General features: G+C 35.8%; 1 protein-coding gene across 1 annotated transcript in view; it reads right to left on the reverse strand.

Annotated features, from left to right (window-relative positions):
* Positions 1-556: 556 nt before the first annotated feature.
* The window catches only part of ADAM29 (ADAM metallopeptidase domain 29), a gene marked incomplete at both ends in the record, with an annotated part of 29,105 nt that continues 5,920 nt past the window's right edge, over positions 557-23,741 (reverse strand). Inside the window, 2 exons of the mRNA XM_082656937.1 lie at positions 557-831; positions 13,875-14,042. Of these exons, the coding sequence (XP_082513063.1) occupies positions 557-831; positions 13,875-14,042 (443 nt within the window). The remainder of the gene's footprint in view (positions 832-13,874; positions 14,043-23,741) is intronic.

The raw sequence follows: 23,741 nt of genomic DNA on the forward strand, positions 1-23,741 counted from the left end.
TTGCAATTCAATCACACGAGTGCTTTGTTTGTTTAAGATAACCATCATACCTCAGTGTTCAGCAGAAATGCTTTACATGATCCTCCCATTTTATCACCCCAAATAATAAAAAGATGTGTACTCAAGAATAAATATGCAGTAAAATTCATAAATTCTACTGTTTCATCATGCAAAAACTGGCTTTTTAAAAAATTCTGAGTGAGTTACCCCATGACGTAGAGGTCCCAGCCAACAGAGACGTAGGCTGAGGGGAAGGAGAACGCAGAACAAGAAATGGAAACGTAAGGAACTTCTTTCAGCCTGATACACATACATATTTCCCCGTGTTAGGTATCCTTGTATATATTATAAATTAAGCAGCATTCTCCTTTTTTCCTCCTTTCTCTTCTCTCCTACTTTGAGATACGGCGAATTGGCTGTGGTGAACTTTATAATCTGGTGCTGAGAACACAGGTTGTCAAGGTGAGATTATGAGTGACTCGGAAAAGGAACAACCATTACTCAGAGGTAGAAACAATGGCAGACTGGATATTTGATTTTTATTTTTGAGGCTGTCCTACCTTCGTCGTGGAACAAACACCAGCTCTTCTCTGTTCTCAAGCAGGCTGAGTTCCCAACCGGAAGTTACCACAGCCAAGGCTCTCCCGCTCATTCTTCGGTTTTCCAGTTTGCCAACTGCAGATTTTGGGACCTCTCGCTCTCCGTACTGAACGTAACCAATCCCGCGAGCTCTGCCGTGAAGGAGCGCGAGAACTCGAGAGCGGGAAGTGAAATTTCCGGTGGGAAACCTGTGGGCTGAGTTCTGAGGAGAGCGGCTGTTTCGCGTCCACTCTGAAAGGTAGGCCTACCTCAAAAAAACCGGAAAGTTTAGGTATTCCATTTGTTATTTTCTCTAGCTCTAGAGTATGTTAATTTCTTTTCTGGTTCACTCATATTTGTATCTCCTCGTGGTTCTGTTTCTCAAAAAGACCTTGCCTATTACACCCAGTTTCATGATTATGGTCCGTGAGTCACTTCAGACTCAAGCTTAGACTCTCTTTCTCTAGCCCTTACTGTGAATTTTGTAATCAACCAATTCCTAGTATTAAATATTCCCTTTTAATGTAGTAGAGAAGTTTTTCTATTTCACAACTGAAGCTGGACTGATGCAAATAAATTGTTTTAATATCACCCCAAATTATAATTACTTCTTTTGTAGTTGTTTTCAGTAACACAATTTTATGTTCCTTCTGACCCGAGTCAAATAATTACTTGAAATCTCAGTAGAATACTTTCTTTAAAAAGTGATGAAATTATTTTAATTTATCAGAAAATGTAGAGATTGTATATAAAACATGCATCTCCTATATTTCCATGAAGTTTCTACATTTTATCACATTGCTTCATGTTTTTAAAAACAAATATAAGAGATGGTTGAATTTCCAGAGTACTATACCCTGACACTCCCTTACTTCACTGCATCACACTGTGTTCTGCCTTTTCAGAAGTAACTAATATTAAGAATTTGATAGTGACTTAGAGTCATATTATTCCATGGTACACTGGTATGTATTTAGAAACAGTATAGACTTGTTTTGTGTATTTCAAATTGTGTATAGATGACAAAATACTGTACAAACTATTGGCAACTTGTGTTTCCATACAATGCTGTAATTTCAGACATTTAACCTTACTGCTACATGCACCTCTAATTTATTTACCAAAGTTGCATTATATAAGTATTCAAAAATGTGTATATTCCCTTCCAGGTAATGGACAGTTAAAAACGTTTCCAATTTTTTACAACATTCTGTAATAAATACTCTTTTTTTTATATGCACATGTGCAACAATTTATCGGATGTACTATACATACTTTAAATGGCCAGACCAAAGTGAATGCAAACCATTACTTTTAGTAGCTATTGCTAAATAACTCTACAAAATAGTTGTATCAGTTCAGACTTTCAGAATAGTGTATGAGAATTTTCTTTCTGCATATTTCTGTCCAAAACTTGGAGATGATTTTCTATTAGACTGTGTGTCTTTTTTATTGATGTATGTGAATGCTCTATATAGTCTCAATAATAACATAATTCTTGCAAACATTTTGTCCTACTTTGTGACTAAGCTTTTTTTTTTTTAAACATCTTTATTGGAGTATAATTGCTTTACAATGGTGTGTTAGTTGCTGCTGTATAACAAAGTGAATCAGCTGTACGTATACATATATCCCCATATCCCCTCCCTCTTGGTCTCCCTCCCACCCTCCATATCCCACCCCTCTAGTGGTCACAAAGCACTGAGCTGATGTCTCTGTGCTATGTGGCAGCTTCCCACGTGACTAACCTTTTAATTTTATGGTGTCTTTAGTTGAACATGCATTAATTTAATGTAGTCTAATTTATACATCTATACTTTTTACTTTATCTTTTTCATCTTTTTCAAGAAATGCTTCCCTTCTCCAAGACTGATCAGATATTTTCCCCCCCACACACACTTTTTTTTTTTATAAAAAAACTCCCAAGATTTAGTCTTTTTTTGTCTCTCAAATTTTAGTCTTTAACCTACCAGGAATTAATTTTATGTATGACTTAGGTGGAATTCTAATTTTCTTATATTTTGTTTTTCTATATGGACATTAACTACTCTAACATCACTTGTTATACATATGGTTCCTGACTTTTTTTTTTTAATTGAAGTATAGTTGATTTACAATGTTGTGTTCGTTTCTGGTGTACAGCAAAGTGAATCAGTTATGCATACATTAAAAAAATTTTTTTTCATTATGGGTTATTACAGGATATTGGATATATATATATATATTGAGCTATACAGTAGGACCCTGTCTATTTAATATATAGTAGTTTGTAGCTGCAATAAGTTCATTTGTGTCATTTTAGATTCCACATGTAAGTGATATAATATGGTATTTGTCTTTCTCTTTCTGACTTCACTTAGTATGGTAATCTCTAGTTCCAGACACGTAGCTGCAGATGGCATTATTTCATTCTTTTTTATAGCTGAGTAGTGTTCCATTGTGTATATATGTACCACATCTTCTTTATCCATTCATCTGTCGATGGACATTTAGGTTGCTTCCATGTCCTGGCTATTGTAAATAATGTTGCTGTGAATGTTGGGGTGCATGGTCCTGGACTTCTGTTGGTTCACCCTGACAGTTTTTCAGCTTTACAATGGTGGGAGAGCAATACACATTCACTAGAAATTGCACTTTGAATTTTGATCTTTTCCCAGGCTAGTGATACATGGTAAGATATTCTCTCATGTTGTGGCAACGAGCTGCGGCTCCCAGTCAGCCATGTATGTGATCATGAGAGTAGGCACCAATACACTTACACCATTCTGTACACAGACAACCATTCTGTTTTTCACTTTCAGCACTTCATTCAATAAATTACATGAGATAGTCAATACTTTTTTATAAAATAAGCTTTGTGTTACATGATTTTGATTGACTATAGGCTAATGTGAGTGTTCTGAGCACGTTTTAAGGTAGGCTAGGCTAAGCTATAGTGTTCATTTGGTTAGGTGTATCAGATGCACTTTGGGCTTATGATATTTTCAACTTCCAACAGGTGTATCAGGACATAACTCCATTGTAAGTTGAGGAAGATCTGTATAGCTCATATTTGAGTTTTTACTGTTTTTGGCTGTAATGGATAGTGTTGCCATGAACAGTCACGTACATGTTTTTGGAGAATATAAATACACATTTTGGATGGGTACATAGCTAGGATTGGAATTACTAGCATATATGGCTTATATGCATATGTCCAGCTTTGCGATATTGCCAAATACTTTTCCAAAGTGGTTATAAGCATTTGCCTTTCTCTCTAATGTGAGTTCTTGTTTCTCTACTCATTGATTTTTAATATATATGACAAACCAATTTATGGTTGTCATTTATATTGATTTGTAAGAATCCTTTATTTATTATTTATAATATTTTATATTTTCTAAATTTCCTTTTTAGCTTTTAGAATTTGTTTGTATATTAGAATTTTTTATGTAGAAATTCATGTAAACTACATTTAATGGCAGTTTTTATATTTGTTTTCCAGTTCCATAGTTTTTACTTCTCAATCTAATTTGTCTGGGCCCTCAAACAAAAAGTTAATATAAGTGGTGATAAAGAACAACATTGCTTTATTCCCAATTTCACTGTGAACTCTGAAAAATTCATTTTAAAGGGTTCAATTTTAAGTTTCTCCACAATATTTATTATCAGGTTAGGAAAGTTTCCTTTTATTCCTACTTGGCTAAGAAATTCTTTTCATTATCAGTAGAGCTTAAAAGTTATTTAATTATTTTTTTGCATGTAGTGGAATGAGCATATGTTTTATTTCCTTTAATCCAGTAAGAAATTATATTTTCTGGTATTAAACTACCCTCGCCTTTTAAAAATGAACCATACTTTATGAAAATGTTATTTCCCCCCTGCTTAAAATGTTATTTCCTCATTTTTGCTGTATTTGTTATACTTGTTATTTATGATTTTTGTATCAATCCCTGTGAAATCAGTCTTTCTTTCTGGTATTGGTTCTTGTCCAGATTTTTACTAGACCCATAATATTAGTTGAATACCTTTTCCTTTAGTTTTTTCCTATAAAATAATTTCTGCATGTTAATAATTAAGATCTGTTCCTTAAGGTTCAACACTTAACAGTTTACTTTTGGGGACTGCTGTCTTTGGGTAAAATATAGGGAAAATAATACATCTATTATTAATTTCATTTTGTCAATCAGATTTTTATCTTTAACAAATTGATATTATTCATTTATAGTTTTACGTAAAATGATACATTCCATCTAAGTAATTTGTTCATAGCATTTATTTATAATGCTGTAAATATATGCTACACTATATATATAAAAATATTATAATTTTTCATGACATATTTTTACTGGTGGTTTTATGTCTTTTTCATCTATATTTCTGGAAGTTGGCCTGTTGTGCTTTTTTTAAAATGAATATATTTCCATCCAGTTGATCATTTCTGTCCTGTTTATTTAGCCTCTATTTCATTAATATTTGCTTCTTTTTATTATTTCCTGCCCCCTAATTTCCCTTAGGTTTACTTTTTTTTAGCCTAGCATTTTGAGGCCAGTGTTACAGTCCTTTATTTAAAAAAGTAGTAGGTGATGAATAAATGCTTAGGCTTTGGAATCAGATATATCAGTGCTCTCACCTAGTAAATGCATGACTTATTTAAGGAAGGAGTAAAACCTCTTTACACCTTAGGTTCCTTACATGCAAGAGGTGGAAACAATTACCTTCCCATGAAGCTGTAGTGAAAGTTAAATGAAAAAATTTATATGAAGGGCTTCACATAGAGCCCACTGTATGGTTACATTTGTTATTCACCTTACTTTTAAGACAAACAAGAGTTAATATGCATGTTTATAATGAGAATTTTCTTAATGTTTTGTCATTTGTTTCACACTATCAGAGGGTTGTGTGTCCTCCTTTTTCTTTTCTTTAAAAATTCAGTAATAGAAATCTACACTCAGGAGAAATTCACAATTATATGGAGACATTTAATTCTGGTTTATCTTGTTTATCTAAAGTAATTGAGATTTGCATGCTTGAAACACATAATGTGATCTTTTTTGTGATGAAAACAAGCCAGTTGGGAGAATAATATTTTACCACTCTTACAAGTATTTGAAGATGCATTTAAACTTTTTAATTGTATTTAATTTTAAATTTTATTTACTTATTTTTTGAGGTATAGTTGATATATAATATTATATAAGTTACAGGTGTACAATATAGTGATTCACAATTTTTAAAGGTTATACTCCATTTTTAGTTATTATAAAATAATGGCTATATTCCCTGTGTTGTACACTGTGTACTTGTAGCTTGTTTTATACATAATAGTTTGTACCTCTTAATGCGCTACTTAGTTTTTTGAGAAATCGCCATACTGTTTTCCACAGTGGCTGCACCAATTTACATTCTCACCAACAGTGTACGAGGGTTCTCTTTTCTCCACTGCCTGACCAACGATTTATTATTTGTATTCTTTTTAATAATAGCCATTCTGACAGGTGTGTGGTGATATCATATTGTGGTTTTGATTTGCATTTCCCTAATGATTAGTGGTGTTGAACATCTTTTCATGTGCCTGTTGACTGTCACAGTGTTCTGTTTGAAAAGATAGCTATTCAATTCTTCACATTTTTTAATTAGGTTGTTTGGTTTTTGCTTTTGGGTTTTTTTTGCTGATCAGTTGTATGAATTGTTTCTATATTTTGGATATTACCCCCTTATCAGTCATATTATTTGAAAATATTTTCTCCCATTCTGTAGATTGTCTTTTCATTTTGTCAGTGGATGCATTTGCTTTGCAAAAGCTTTTAAATTTAATTAAGTCCCATTTGTTTATTTTTGCTTTTATTTCCTTTGCTTTAGGAGACAGATCCAAAAAAAAATATTGCTACGATTTATGTCAAAAAGAGTGTTCTGCCTGTTTTCCTCTAGGAGTTTTATGGTATCCAGTCATATGTTTAGGTCTTTGATCCATTTTGAGTTTATTTTTGTATGTGATGTTAGAGAATGTTCTCATTTCATTCTTTTACATGTAGCTGTTCAGTTTTTCTCGCACCACTTATTAAAGAGTGTCTTTTCTCCATTGTATATTCTTGCATCCTTTGTCATAGATTAATTGTCTGTAAGTACATGGATTTATTTCTGGACCCTCTGTTCTGTTCCATTGTCTGTTTTTTTTTGTGCCAGTACCATACAGTTTTTTGTTTTGTTTTGTTTTTTGCGGTACGCGGACCTCTCACTGCCGTGGCCTCTCCCGTTGCGGAGCACAGGCTCCGGACGCGCAGGCTAAGCGGCCATGGCCCATGGGCCCAGCTGCTCCACGGCATGTGGGATCCTCCCGGACCGGGGCACAAACCCGCGTCCCATACATCTCAACCACTGCGCCACCAGGGAAGCCTCCCATACAGTTTTGATTACTGTAGCTTCATAGTCTAGTCTGAAGTCTTGGAGTTGTTATTCCTCCAGCTCTGAATTTCTTTCTAAAGATTTTTAGGCTAATCAAGGTCTTCTGTGTTTCCTTACAAATTTTGAAATTTGTCCAAGTTCTGTGAAAATACCATTGGTATTTTGATATGGATTGCATTGAATCTGTAGATTGCCTTGGGATGTATGGTCATTTTAACAATATTAATTCTTCCAGTCCAGAGACACCATATATCTTTCCATCTGTTTGTATTGCCTTCCATTTCTTTCATCAGTGTCTTATAGTTATCCAAGTACAGGTTTTAGGCTGTTGTAAATAATGCTGCTATGAACATTGGGGGTGCATATATCTATTTGAATTAACTTACTGAAAATTGGCTGAAGGACTACTGTACAAACAAGGCTGTAGAAAAGATATACATGTAATTGTGTAGGATGGGAGGAAAAGCAGTAGGGATAGGATCTGTGCCCCTGGCAGTGGGCAGATTCCATAGTATGTCATATAAAAGTGATAATTGCCTGATTCAGGACCTATCATCTCCTGGACCATGTACCCATGTCTGCTCAATTTTTTAAAAATCTTGGTTCTACATACGTTGACCTCTTTTCTCTGGAATCAGTTTTCTTTCCCTTTTGGAATCTTACTTTCATGGAAAGCAACAAAAACCTCCTCTCTCCTCACACTTCTATCCTTATTCCTACTTAATTCTTTTAAACGTGTCAACAATGTGAAGCCCAGCAAAGAGGAAAATTTTCATTCTCAGAATTCCCATATGCCGTACACACTGGATCTCTGGTTGCAATTTGCTTGGATTACCTAAACCACTTTCAGTCCACTAAACAAGTAGCCATCTCATTACACCACTATCTTTCTTTTTCACTCTTATACCCACTCTCAGTCAATCCTATGGAAGCCTCAGAGTCTGGGCATCTGATTTACTAATTTATTCTCCAGCGATAATTATCGCTGTCTCTTGTTTTAAGCAAGCATGTGGACAACCCACGGAACACTCAGGTTATTTTACCTTTGGAACTCAGTTTCAACAATGTGTAGCCATTCACCTCTAACTGTGAACTTTATCTTATTAGAACCCATGACTACATTCATGCTTACATATAAAACTTAATCATAGCTATTATTCTTAATATATCTACTCTTCAAGTTAATAAAGGACTTAAATATTCTTTCTGTGATTTACTGCACATTTTAGGTTTTGTTCATCTTACTTTTAACCTTCACAGCTAGTTCTAGACTCCATCATTTCAATCACTGTCACCTAAAATCCTCAACTCAAACTAGAGTTTTGCTTGCTTTCTCCATTCCTACAACAAACTGCCAACACTGCTGGGAAAATAAATTGAGTACTTGCAGGGGAATGCATAAAAGGAGGAAACTACCAGTTGGGATGACATAGCCTGATACTTTAGGATGAAGTCCTGAACAGATATTTTATTTCAACACACTATGCTTGTAGTAATTTGAGATATGTTGTCCACATTTTCCTTAACTTTCTGATTCTAAATTTATTCATCAATGCATAGTGCCCTCAGTTGAAAGCTACATTATCTTTGTTTTTTCACGTTGTTTTTATTAAATTTCAAAAATGTTAGTTTCAACTGTAATTCCAGTAATTCTCCATTTTGTGATGTTTAACACAGGATCTGGTATGTTACCTTGTGTTTGTTTTATTGTTGCAGTTACTTGGTGGGAGACTTGTTTCATGCCAAACGTTATCGTTACCATTAAAGTGACCTGAGTTCCTAGGGTACTTGGGTACTTTTCTAGGACTAAATAGGAAGACTGTTTCACAAAATGTTAAGAGCCCAGGAGAAGACAGCAAGGTCACTAAATGAACATTTTGAAGCCAATACCTCTTAGGATTATTAGTATAATCCTAATACAAGGGTTTACTCTCCATGTCTCTCTTGATATATATTTGGTAATTGTTATGCAGTATGAATTGTTATTGTGATAAAAAAAGAATTATTTATGAATAATAGAGTACTGTTGAGAGTAAACTGAAACAGCATGATATCATCAGAATTAATTCCTAAGATCTCAGCTTGCAAGCAGGTAATAGGAAAACAAACTCCAAAGAATACTAAGGCAATACTACATTTGCCCCTATTACGTTATTTATACAATGACTACAGAGGCTACACCTCCTGAGAGAATATAACGTTATCACTAATAACATGCTATAGTGTACAGTGGTACAGAGGCTGCCAAGTAGACTGTTGTACATCATCTTTTACAAATTCTTTTTATCTCCCTACAGTTTCATCAAAGTCATCAATCTCTGTACCCTAGTTACCATGTCCCTCTCTTTCGTTTGTAGCTTAATTCACTGTTATCCAGAATATGAGTAACATAACTTTGTGGCTCTCAACCAAGCAAATTAGAGTAGAATATGAAATAATAAATGTCATAGTTCCCTCTCAAGATCTGAATACTTGGTAAAGACTCTTGGGGTGTGTGTGTGTGTGTGTGTGTGTGTGTGTGTGTGTGTGTTTTCAGACATACACAAATGCTAGTGCTTGGGTCCTTTACAGTTAAATTCTTTGAATGACTTACCAGATGAATTAGTAATTCCCATGGTCCTTTCTAGCTATAGCCATATTCATAGAGTTTGTACTGCCTATTTCTGTGAACAAAGTTTTTATTCCAGAGCTCACATGACAAAGAGAAATCTAAACCCCTTTCTGTTTTGTCTCTAATTTGATTAAATTCTAGATGTAGCTGCTTAGCAACAAGATTCTCCTAGTACTATAGACCATAACAACTGGCTAGAGTCTCTCCTCATTGTGGCTCCACCATCTCCATCAAACTTTAATTCTAATTACTTTTCAATCTGGATAAATCTGACTACATTCCTTATCTGCAACCCCTGAGCTCCCAACATACAGTATAAGCACTTTAGTTTCAGTAATTTTGATCATACTATTATTTCTTTATAGGTCAATGAATAACTCAGAGGCACTTCATGTGTGCACATACAGTTCATCTCTTGTGGAAACTTTGTCATTAAAAAGGCAAGCTAGGGCTTCCCTAGTGGCGCAGTGGTTGAGAGTCCGCCTGCCGATGCAGGGGACACGGGTTCGTGCCCCGGTCCGGGAAGATCCCACATGCCGCAGAGCGGCTGGGCCCGTGAGCCATGGCCGCTGAGCCCGCGCGTCCGGAGCCTGTGCTCTGCAACGGGAGAGGCCACAACCGTGAGAGGCCTGCGTACCGCAAAAAAAAAAAGAAAAGAAAAAAATGAAAGCTAAATTTAGAGGAAGAAATGAGTAAAGAACAGCATGGGAATAAATTTAGTAGGTAAATTGACTAGCTGGCATTTAAAAATTGATATTATAAGTTAATGGTAATTAGCAAGTTGGCCTGGGTAGACCAAGGAAGCAAGATTAGGTATTTATTATCCTTGAGAGTTTATGCATGGGACAAAGAGGAGGTTGGCAACGTCTGTAAGTCTGGTGTCTGCTGGTGTCTTTCTATTGCCTTTCCACCTTAGGACGTCCACATCTGTACTATTTCCAATACAATATATTCCAGTACAAAATTTCACTTTCTCTCTGGCTTTCATCACAGCTACTTTTTTAAACGACCAAATTTGGCTATGACTTTGTTCATCTTTCTATTAGTTTTCTAGGGCTGTTCTAGCAAAGAAGGCAAAATGAGTGATAAAACAGAAATTCATTGCCTGACAGTTCTGGAGACTGGAAGTCCAGTGTCAGTGTCCACAGGGTCTTATTCTTTCTGAAGCCACTAGGGAAGGATCTATTCTAGGCTTCTCTCCTAGCTTCTGGTAGTTCCCTGCCTTGAGGCAGCATGATTCAGTTTTCATATGATGCTCTCTCCTGGTCCAAAATTGTCTCTTTAATTAGGACACCAGTCATATGTCCAATCTGTTGGCTTACAGCTGTTCATTATATTTTCTTACAAACCTTTGTATATCTGTGGAATCCATTATTATTTCTCCTCTTTTGTTTCTGATTTTACTTCTCAGTGCCTTCTCTCCTTTTAGTGAGTTTAGCTAAAGTTTTGTCAACTTGGTTTATCTTTTCAAAGAATCAGCTCTTAGTTTCATTGATATTTTCTGTTGTCTTTTAAGTGTCTATTTTATTTATTTCCACTATGAACTTTATTTTTCTGCCACCTTTGGCCTTTGTTTGTTCTTTTTCTAGTTTCTTTAGGTGTAAGGTTGTACTATTTATTTGAGATTTTTCTTGTTTCTCGGTTTTTCTGTTTTGCTCTAAGCTTCCTTCTTAGTACTGCTTTTGTTGTATCTCATGGATTTTGCTATATCACATTTTCCTTTATATTTGTCTTCAGGTATTTTAAAAATTTCTCCTTTGATTTCTTCATTGACCCAATAGTTGTTCAGTAGCATGTTTTTCAGTCTCCACATATTTATTATTTTTCCAGCTTTCTTCTTGCAATTGATTTCTAGTTTCATACCATTGTGATTGGAAAATATGCTTGATATGATTTCAATCTTCTTAAATTTATTGAGGCTTGTTTTGTGTCCCAATTTATGGTCTGTCCTTGAGAGGGAAGAATGTGCATTCTGCTGCATTGGGGTGGAATGTTCAATGCAAATTTATTATGTCCATCTGGTCTAATGTTTCATTTAAGGCTGCTGTTTCCTTGTTGACTTTCTGTCTGGAAGATCTATCCATTGATGTAAGTGGTGTATTAAAGTCCCCTACTATTATTGTGTTGCTGTCAGTTTTTCTCTATAGGTTTGTTAATAATTGCTTTATATATTTTGTTGCTCCTGTGTTAAGTGCACATATATTAAAATAGCTGTTATGCATTCTTAATGAATTTTCCCCTTTGTCATTATATAATGTCCATCTTTGTCTCTTGTTACCTTTATTGGCTTAAAGCCTATTTTGTCAGACATGAGCATGGCTACAGCCATTTACTTTTGGTTGCCATTTGCTTGGAGTATTGTCTTCTACCTGTTCACTTTGAGCCTATGATTGTCTATAGAACTGAGATGCGTCTCCTCCAGACAGCATATAGTTGGGTCTTGTTTTTTAATTCATTCAGCCACTCTGTCTTCTGATTGGTGAATTCAGTTCACTTACATTTAGGGTGATTATTGATAAATGACAGTTTAGAACTGCCAATTTATCTTTTGTTTTTTTTCTGGTTGCTCTATATCTCCATTTTTCCCCCTGTGTTTCTGTCTGCCATTTTAGTTTGGTGGTTTTCTATGATGTTCTTCTTAGTGTTGTCTTTTTTTTTTTTTTTTTACATTTTGTGTTTCTGCTCTAGATTTATATTTTGTGGTTACCATGAGGTTTGTATAAAATATCTCATAGATAAAATAGTCCTTTTCCTGTCGTGATAGTGTTTTATCTTCATTTGCCTATGTGAGTTCCATCCTTTTTGACCTCCCCTGTTGGGTTTTTGTTGTCTCAAATTATTCCTTTTTATATTGTGAGTTTGCTATCAAATTGAAGCAGCTGTAGTGATTTTTACTGTCTATACCCTTTAGCCTTCGTGCTATAATTGTTTAATAACCTGTTAGAGTTGCAATTTTCTATTTCTGTCTATTTATCAACTTACTCAAAAGTTTTGTGTACTTTTGCCTTTTCCTTTCTGGTAGAAGAGCTCTTTTTAACAATTGTTTATCTCTGTAAGGCAGGTCTAGTGTTGATAAGCTCCCTTAGCTTTTATTTCTCTTTCATATCTGAATAACTTTGCTGGATATTCTTGGCTGACAGCTTTTATCTTTCAATAATTTAAGCATGGAACCACACTCTCTCCTAGCCTATAGAGCTTCTGCAGAGAAATCAGCTGATAGCCCAATGGTGATTTATTCGTAGGTTGCCACCCTTTTTTTCCGGGCTGCCTTTAAATTTTTTCCTTTGTCCCTGACAGTTTTTCATTTAATGTGCCTTTGCCATTGACTTTAACAGTTGTTAATATGTCTTGGAGAAGGTCTTTTTGCATTGAGGTAATTAGTTGTTTTTGTAGCTTCATGGACTTGTATATCTAGTTTCTTCCCCAGGATTAGGAAGTTCTCACCTGTTACTTTCTTTTTTTTTTTGCGGTACACGGGCCTGTCACTGTTGTGGCCTCTCCCGTTGCGGAGCACAGGCTCCGGACGCGCAAGCTCAGCGGCCATGACTCACGGACCTAGCCGCTCCACGGCATGTGGGATCTTCCTGGACCGGGGCATGAACCTGTGTCCCCTGCATCAGCAGGCGGACTCTCAACTACTGCGCCACCAGGGAAGCCCTCACCTGTTACTTCTTTAAATAATCTTTCTGCCCCCTTCTCCCTCCCTTCTCCTTGCATACTAATGTTACCCTTCCTAATAGAGTTGGATTGTTCTCATAGAATTTCTTCATGTTTTTTGGATCTTAATTCTCTCTCCTCTACTACCTGTATAATTTCTAGATTTCTATCTTTTAGATCGCTAGTTCTCTCTTCCATATGGTATGCAATATTTCCATTGTTTTCTAGTGCATTCTTCATCTCAGTTATTGAATTCTTCAGCTCCCAAATTTCTGTTTGGTTCTCTTTTAGAATTTCAATCTCTTTAGTAATGTATTACTTCTGCTTACTAATATTCTCCTTGAACAGCCTTTCTGAGTTTTCTTGTAGCTCTTTGATTTTTTTCATGACAGCTATTTTGAATTCTCTCTCAGATCGCAATATTCCATGAGTTTAAATTTGGTTCCTGGAGAACTGTCATATTTGAAGTAGTGAACAGTGCTCTTCTTAAATATATCTGTTTTTTTAAACTTGATTATACTGACTCAACAGATTAGTAATTGGATGCCTTTTTTGTTTTCCGGTAGGTGGTGCTATAGCACAAGCTTTTATTTTCTCATACCTGCGCTGCCTGTGGTTATATTTTAGAATTGGCATCTTTTACCCTCTACCACCTTTGTCAGATGTGTTGCCTGGTGCCCTCCTTGCTGCTTGTGATACCAGATCATTGGTGCCTCGCTGCTGCTGGTGTCACAGGTGTCACTGCCTGGGGCACCAAGCTGGTGGGTGTTTTCCACCTTTTCTGGGGTCTCCTGGGTCACAGACTCTGCCACTGCAAGGGGAGGAAGAGAAGGAGGGGGAGCCAGTATTGCAGGTGTCTCAGCCGTGAGCAGGGTTGTCAGGTTCACAGGCTCTGCCACTGTAAGCAGGAGGGGGTGGAGTCATGGGCACCTCCACAACTGGAGGGACAAAGTTGGCAGGCTCCACTGCCACTGCTGTCAAGTTCCCCATGGCTACAGGTACCACTTTGGCTGTGAGGTCAGTGTGGTGCCTCCCCTGAAGCTGCCCAGCTCTCTGGGATTGCAGGTTCAGCCACCGTTGCTGGGGGTCTTGGATTACAAGCACTACCTCCATTGTTCTATGGTCCCACCTCCTCTGTGTGATCCAGTTCACCCACCTTTAGATATATGATGTGCAGGATTTTCTCATGACCTGGTGTGTTGGGCACAGGTACTTTGGTTGAGTTATGGATGTTTTACTGGTTGTAGATAGAAGGGGTGAGACAATGGGAACATCTCATGCCACCAAGATACTGACATCAGTCTTGTATTTTATTCATTTTGATGCGATTGTAAGTGGGATTGTTTTCTTAATTCCTCTTTCTGTTAGTTCATTATCAGTGTATAGAAATGCAACAGATTTCTCTCTCTTAATTTCGTATTCTTCAAATTTACTGAGTTCATTTATTAGTTCTAATAGTTTTTTGGTGGAGTCTTTACGGTTTCCTGTGTATAGTATCACACAGGAATCTATTGAGATGATCATATGATTTTTAACCTTCGTTTTGTTAATCTGGTATATCACAATGATTGATTTGCAGATATTGAACCATACTTACATCCCTGGAATAAATCCCACTTTAACCTTGGTGTATGATTCTTTTAGTGTATTGCTGAATTTTGTTTGCTAATATTGGGATGAGTAATTTTGCATCAATGTCATCAAAAATACTGGATATATATATATATATATATAGTATTGTCTTTGGTTTTGGTATCAGGATAATGCTGGCCTTGTAGAATGAGTTTGAAAATTTTTCTTTCTCTTCAGTTTTATGGAATAGTTTGAGGCGTATAGGTATTAACACTTCTTAAAATGTTTTTAGAATTCACCTGTGAAGTTATCTGGTCCTAGCTGTTTGTTGGGATTGTTTTGATTACTGATTCATTTTCATTACTAGTAATTGGTCTCTTCAGATTTTCTATTTCTTCCTGATTCAGTTTTGGAATTTGTATGTTTCTAGAAATTTATCCATTTCTTTTAGGTTTTCCAATTTGTTGGTGTATAATTTTTTGCAGCAGTCTCTTATGATTTTTTATGTTTCTGTTGTATCAGTTATAACTTCTCTTCATTTCTGATTTTACTATTTGAGCCTTTTCTCTTTTTTCCTTCATGAGTCTGGCTAGAGATTTGTCAGTTTTTAAAATCTTTTCAGATAAACAAAGAACCAGCTCTTAGTTTCATTAATATTTTCTATTGTTTTCTTTTAGTATCTATTTCTTTTATTTTTTCTCTGATCCTTATTGTTTCCTTCCTTCTACTAACTTTGGGCTTGGTTTGTTTTTGTTTTTCTAATTCCTTTAAGTGTAGATTGTTTACTTGCGATTTTTCTTATTTTTTGAGGTAGGTCTGTATCGCTATAAACTTTCCTCTTAGAAATGCTTTTGCTGTGTTCCATAGGTTTTGGCAGGTTGGATTTCCATTTTCATTTGTCTCAAGGTGGTTTTTATTTGGGTGCCCTGGGTGGGGTGGGAGCCACTTTGGAGGGGACCCAGTCTCTGGCAAGGTTGCCTGCTAGGTATGAAAGGTAAGAGCTGCTTTGGAGAGGCACTTGACAGGTCTAGGCTGTCTGCTGTGTGTGCAAAGCAAGAATTTCTTTGGAGGCGGTGCCTGTTCCAGCTGTGGCCACCCACCGGATGTGGTGGGGCAGGAGCCACTTTGGCCGCCCACTGGATGTGTCGGGGGGGGGGCAGCTGCTTTGGAGAGGTGCTGGTCAGGATGGGCAAGTCTGCAGGGGAACACCAGGGTGGGGTGAGCAGTGCTAGCAGGGTAGATGATGTATGTCAAAAATGGTGCCCACCAGTGCCAGGACATAATAGCTGTTTCTTGATCTCATGTTGAAGTTCCTGAATATTCCTAACGAGACACCCTTGTCTGCTGACCACACTCTGTTTCTCTCTCCCTCCCCCTCCTTCTCCCTCTCCCTCTTTCTCTTTACTTACTAGGTAGTATTTATTGAGTACTTACAATATGCCAGACAGTATCCCTACTTCACAAGGCTCTTGTGATAATTAGATATAGCTGTTATAGAGTGCCTGGTGCATAGTAAGTACTCAAAAATGACATTAATATTATTGATTTCTAAAATTTACTTTGCTTCTGAGGGGACCTGGATTCAGCTGGGCCATACATGGTGGATTGGACTCTCTTTTTGGCCAAGAGTTGATGCTGCCTAATGTTAGCTCTTAGCAGGTCTGACAGATATGTCCCAGGAACCACAATTATTCTTAGAAACAAGAGTAAATATAACCAGTTCTTCCCATTTCTTGGCTCAGCAAACACCATTTTTGTGTAATAATAACCCTGCATGAGGACTAGAGCAATCCCCAAGAAATTTGACTCCTTAGGTTGAGAGTCAAAGTATCCACACAGGCAAAATCTCCTAAAGGACTGGATCAGTCTTTGTTGGTCAATATTCACACAAATATCTTGTCTCTCTTCTGTGAAATCAGGAACCAGGGAAGGTATTTCTGGTGGCTTGAACTTGGTCCCTGTGACCACACTCTATTTCTATATGATGTCATCAAGACCTATGACAGGACTTTCACCCGTCTGATCTTTCACTTAATCTCTGGGGTCATTTTGGCTGACTACCTCACATATCCTTTTAAATATTTGTTAGATTAAAAAAAAAGACCCTAATGTAGAAAAATAAAAATGTCTATCAAAAGATGAATGGATAAACAAAATGTGGAGTATACATAAAACAGAAAATTATTCAGACTTTAAAAGGAATAAAATTCTGACACATGCTACAACATGGTGAAACCTTGAAGATATTACACTAAGTGAAATAGTTGCCCTTGCCTGAGGAGACAGATCCAAAAAATATTTCTAAAACCAATGTCAAAGAGTGTACTGCCTATGTTTCCTTCTAGAAGTTTTATGATTTCAGTTCTTACATTTAAGTCTTTAATCCATTTTGAGTTTATTTTTATATATGGTGTGATTCTTTTACCAGTTTGATTCTTTTGCATGTAGCTTCCTGGTCTTCCCAACACCATTTATTGAAGAGGCTGTCTTTCCCCCATTGCATATTCTTGCCTTCTTTGTCATAGATTAATTGCCTATATAAGCGTGGATTCATTTCTGGGCTGTCTATTCTTTTTCATTGATCTATGTATCTGTTTTTGTGCCAGTACTGTACTGTTTTGATTACTGTAATTTTGTAGTATAGTTTAAAATCATGGGGTGTGATATCTCCAGTTTTGTTCTTATTTTTAAGATGGTTTTTGCTATTTGGGATCTTTTGTGTTTTCATACAAATTTTAGAATTAGATGTTGTAGTTACGTGAAAAATTCTGTTGGCATTTTGATAGGGATTACATTGAATCTGTAGATTGTCTTGGGGAGTATCATCATTTTAACAATATTAATTCTTCCAATCCATGAGAACAGTATAGCTTTCCAACTGTTTCTGCCATCTTTAATTTCTTTTCTCACTCTCTTATAGTTTTCAAAGTACAGTTACTTTTACCTACTTAGATTTATTCTTAGGTATTTTGTTTTTTATATGATTGCAAATGGAATTGTTTTCTTAATTTCTCCTTCTGATAGTTTGTTGTTAGTGATTGCTGTGGCTAGGACTTCCAATACTATGTTGAATGAAAATGGTGAGAGTATCCTTGTCTTGTTCGTGATCTTAGAGGAAATAATTTCAGCTTTTCACTGTTGATTATAATTTATGTGGGCTTGTCATATATGGGTTTTATTATGTTGAGGTATGTTCACTCTATACCCACTTGGGGAGAGGTTTTTTTTTTTATCATAAATGGATGTTGAATTTGTCAAAAGATTTTTCTGCATTTATTGTGATGATCATGTGATTTTTATTCTTCAATTTGTTAATGTTGGTGTATCACATTGATTTATTTGCAAATATCAAACCATTCTTGCATCCTTGGGTTAGATCCCACTTGATCATGGTGTATGATCCTTTTAATGTGTTGTTAAATTTTGTTTACTAATATTTTGTTGAGGAATTTTGCATCTATGTTCTTCAGTGATATTGGCCTGTAATTTTCTTTATTTGTGATATCTTTGTCTGGTTTTGGTAACAGGATGATGATGGTCTTGTAGAATGAGTTTGGAAGTGTTCCTTCCTTTGGTATTTTTTGGAATAGTTTGAGAAGAATAAGTGTTAATTGTTTTAAAATGTTTTATAGAATTCTGTGAAGCCGTCTGGTCCTGGGCTTTTGTTTGTTGGGTGTTTTTTTTTTTTATTACTGATTCAATTTCATTACTGGTAAATGGTCGGTTCATATTTTCTATTCCTGCTTCAGTTAGGAGATTGTACATATCTAAGAATTTGTCCATTTCTTCTAGGTTGTCCATTTTATTGGCATATAATTGTTTGTAGTAATCTTTTCTGATTCTTTGTATTTCTGTTGTTTTGGTTGTTAACTTCTCCTTTTTCATTTCTGATCTTATTGATTTGGGTTTTCTCTTTTTTCTTGATGAGTCTGGCTAAAAGTTTATAAATTTTGTTTATTTTTTCAAAGAACTGGCTTGTAGTTTCATTGATCTTTTCTATTGTTTCTTAGTCTCTATTTCATTTATTTCTGCTCTGGTCTTTTTTATTTCTTGCCTTCTACTAACTTTGGATTTTGTTTTTTCTTCTTTTTCTAATTTCTTTATGTGTAAGGTTAGGTTTTTAATTTGAGATTTTTCTTGTTTCCTGGGGCAGGCTTGTATCACTATAAATTTCCATCTTTGAACTGTTTTTGCTGCATTCCATAGATTTTGGAACATTATGGTTTTGTTTTCATTTGTCCCAGGTATTTTTTTATTTCCTCTTTGATTTCTTCAGTGACTCACTAGTTGCTTAGTAGCATATTGTTTATCCTCCACACGTTTGTGTTTTTTGCAGTTTTTTTTTTCTTATAGCTGATTTTTAGTCTCATAGCATTGTGGTCAGAAAAGAGGCTTGATATGATTTCAGTCTTCTTAATTTTTTTTTTTTTTGCAGTATGCAGGCCTCTCACTGTTGTGGCCTCTCCCATTGTGGAGCACAGGCTCCGGACGCGCAGGCTCAGCGGCCATGGCTCACGGGCCCAGCCGCTCCGCGGCATGTGGGATCTTCCCGGACCAGGGCACGAACCCGTGTCCTCTGCATTGGCAGGTGGACTCTCAACTGCTGTGCCACCAGGGAAGCCCAGTCTTCTTAAATTTAATGAAACTTTTTTGTGGCCTAAAATGTGATCTGTCCTGGAGAATGTCCCATGTGCACTTGAAAAGAATGTGTATTCTGCTGCTTTTCAATGGAATGTTCTATATATATCAACTCTATCTGATCTAATGTGTCATTTAAGACAAGTGTTTTCTTATTTTCTGTCTGTAAGATCTTCCATTGATATAAGTGGGATGTTAAAATCCCTATGACTATGTTACTGACAACTTTTCCCTTTATGTCTGTTAATATTTTCTGTATGTATTTACGTGCTCCTATGTTGGGTGCATATATATGTACAATCATATCTTCTTGGATTGATCTCTTTATTTTTTAATGTCCTTTTTTGTCTCTTGGTACAGACTTTGTTTTAAAGTCTATTTTGTATATATAAGTGTTGCTACCCTGGCCTTTTTTTTTACTTACATTTTCATGGAATACCTTGTTCCATGCTTTCACTTTCAGTCTGTGTGTGTCCTTAGGTCTGAATTGAGTCTCTTGTAGGCAGCATATATATGGGTCTTGTTTTTTAATCCATTTAGCCAATTTGTCTTTTGATTGGACCATTTTGTCCCTTTATATTTAAAGTAATTATTAATAGTTATGTACTTATTGTCATTTTGTTAATTATTTTCGGGTTGTTTCTGTAGTTCTCTCTGTTCCTCTTTTCTTTTCTTCTCTTCTACCATGAGCTTATGACTTTCTTTCGTGTTATGTCTGTATTCCTTTCTGTTTATTTTTTGTGTATCTGTTACAGATTTTTGGTTTGTGGTTACCTTGAGATTCATATATAATAACCTATTTATATAACAGGCTATTTTAAGTTGTGGGTTGCTTAAGTTGTATCACATTCTAAAAGCACTATGTTTTTACTCAGCCTTTCATGTTTTATGTTGATGTTATAGATGATTTTACTACTTTTTTTGTTAAACCTTTTTACTAGCTTTATAAGTGGTTGATCTGTTATTTTACTGTGTGTTTGCTTTCACCAATGAGATTTTTCTTTTCATAATATTCATATTTCAAATTGTCTTTTTTTTCTGCTTAGAGAAGTCCCTTTAACATTTTTCATAAAGCCAGTTTTGTGGTACTGAACTCTCTTAGCTTTTGCTTGACTGTAAAACTTTTGATCTCCCCTTCAAATCTGAATTATAGCCTTGCTGCATAGTCTTTGTTTTAGGGTTTTTTCTTTTATTACATTAAATATATTATGCCACTCCTTTGTGGCCTACAGAGTCAGCTGATAGCCTGATGGGAGTTCCCTTGTATATAACTTGTTGCTATTCCTTTCTGCTTTTAATGTTCTTTCCTTTAATATTTGCCATTTTAATTGCAATGTGTCTTGGTGTGGTCTTCTCTTGGTTGATCTTATTTGGGACTCAGTGCTTCCTGATCCTGCCTATCTATTTTCTTTCCCAGGTTAGGAGAGTTTTCAGTTATTATGTTTTCAAATATGTTCTAATTTAAACTAAATAAAACTCTAATTAAAGCTGTAGCCCAACACCATCTCAACTCAAGTTGTGAAGGATTGTGAATGCTCAGTTCCTCGCTTAACTTTCCATTGCCGTATTTGAGTTCACTGGTACTTAACACAACTCCTGACCTCTTGCAAAGGACTAAACTCTGTGATCTTGTCAATGTTTGAATTGGGGGGGTGGGTCAGTGTTTAAATTAGAAGGTGATGGGCTATAGTTTAGAACATTTTGGTTTGCCCTTGGATTCAACTTCAGCAGGGCCCAGGAATCCAAGCACCATGAGAAAGATCAAGATTTAATTACATTCTTTCTACTTACCGAAGTATTTCCTCTACTACTGCTTTCTTAGCAATCTTAGGAGTGGGATGTAGGCCTAAGTCATTTATTTTTATGATTGGAATCCTTGCAGACCCAAGTCTTTCCCACCAGCTTATACTGTTGGCAAAGTTTCAGCTGGTTTCTTTTTTATTTAAATTGAGATATAACTGATATATAATACATTAGTTTCAGGTGTATAACAATGATTTGATATATTTATATATTGTGAAATGTTATGTTTGATACTAATGTAAATGAAATGAATTTTCAATTTCATTTTTACCTGCTTGTTACTGGTAGTTAGATAATGAGCATGGAATACTGACCATGTAATCAGCAACCTTGCTCTATTAACTTAGTTATTCTGTTAATTTATATTTTCTAGGTATAGTATAATGCCACTTGTGAATAATAGCAGTTTTATTTCTTCCATCTTTATTCTTATACCATTTTATTTCTAATTTTATTCAGTCTAGCACATCTAGTAACATGTTCATAAGGAGTAGTGACAGGGTGCCATTTTTGTCTCTTCATCAATATCCTTAGAAAGTCTCATACAGCTCACCATTATGTATGATATTTCCTGTGGGGCATTTTAGGTCATTTTTTTTTCTAGATATACTTGATTATATTAAGAAAATCCCCCTCTCTTCCATGTAGACCAAGCAATTTTATTAATAAATGTAGACTTTGGTGAAATAATTTTTGTGTTTATTGAGATATGATTTTCTCAGGTACTCTGTTAATGTGAATTATAGAGATTGCTCTTCTGATAATTTAGAAATACCTAAAATATAAACCATTTGATCATGAGGATGCATTATTGTCTACAAAACATGCCGAAATTTATTTTCTTTACAAACATTTTAAGAATATTGTTGACCTGAAACAAATATACTGCCAGTTTTTTCTCTAGCTAAATTGGGTTTATTTGGGATCAGCAAAGAATTGCAGCTCAGAGTCTGCAACCATGGCAAGCCATGTGCAAGCTCCCACACACAGGGAAGGAGAACTCTTTTGTAGATAGGAAAAGGAAGTTGGGTGGGCCATACTAAACAAAGAGTCCATGGTGTTTCATTAGCTAAGTTGCTGCCAAGAAAGAAGAAGGACCTTTCTTCTTCCTGTTGAGTTCTGCTATCATTCAGGGTGTGAGAACTCTTCCTTCTGGTCTCACAACTCTATTTAATTGAGGTTATTGTTTATTTATTTTTTACAATATCTACTTTCATAAAAGAAATAGATAGGAAAATTTGGGGGGTGTAATGCCCTTGTCAGGTTTGAGAATTAAGTTACCCCAAGTCTCGTAGAGTTTTGAGCTATTCCTTTTCTTAAATTCATGACATATAAAGTTAAATCAGTGCATCTTCAGTCTTCTTTTTTTTAACATAGGTATATGAGACTATACATTTTCCTTAAAACACTGCTTTAGTTGACTACTATGTAATATACATATATTGTAGTTATTTGTGTTTCAATTCAAATTATTTCTTAATTTCTGTTTTGATTTCTCCTTGACATATATATTATTTAGAAATATATATTTTATTTCCAGTTGTGATATTGTGATTTATAATAAGACATATATATTTGAGCTTTAACCTTGTTCCTGTCACAGAGCTACTAAAAGCCTTGGAATTTTTAAAGTGATGAGAGCAATAAAGTTGTCCTTTGTTCCATTAATGAGGTGACTTTTCGAAACCACCTAGGGAAGGATGCTGGTTGCCAGTGGAGCAAACCATGTGATTAGAGGGTAGGAATTTTCATCCTCCCTTGCCCCCTACCTCCGTGGAGGGAAGAGGGACTGGAAATTGAGTTCAGTCACCAATGGCTAATAATTTAATGAATCATGTCTAAGTAATGAAGCCTTCATAAAACACCAAAAGGGTGAAGTTTGAAGAGCTTCTGGGTTGGTGAACACGTAGAGATGCAGGGAGAGAGATACACATGAAGAGGGCATGGAAGCTCTGCACCTTTCCCACGTATCTTGCCCTGTGCATTTCTTCCATCTGGCTGTTCCTGAGTCATATCCTTTTATAATAAGCTGGTAATTTAGTAAGTAAAATGTTTATCCGAGTTCTGTGGGCTGTTCTGACAAATTAACTGAACCTAAGTAGGGGGTCATTGGAACCTCTAACCTATAGCTTGTTGGTCAGAAGCACAGGTGACAACCTGGACTTGTGATTGGTATCTGAAAGAGGGGAGAGCAGTCATGTTGGGCTGAGCCCTTAACCTCTGGGATCTGACACTGTCTGCAGATAGTATTAGAATTGAGTTGAATTGTAGAACACCCAGCTGGTGTAGGAGAATTTCTTGGAGGTGTAAGGAACCCCCCAAACACACATTGAAATTGGGTGCAGAATCTTAGTTGGTGTCAGATGTGGGATCAGAGTCAGAACTGTACCAGGCAATTGGAGTTTTTCTAGTTATATTTAATGCTATTGACTTCCAGCTTAATTATATAAGGTCTAGAGAAAATATACTCTTTTTAATTAAAACCGTGTGAAATTTG

This window comes from Grampus griseus (genome assembly GCF_964374135.1).
Source record: "Grampus griseus genome assembly, chromosome: 6".
NCBI classification, from domain to species: Eukaryota; Metazoa; Chordata; class Mammalia; order Artiodactyla; family Delphinidae; genus Grampus; species Grampus griseus.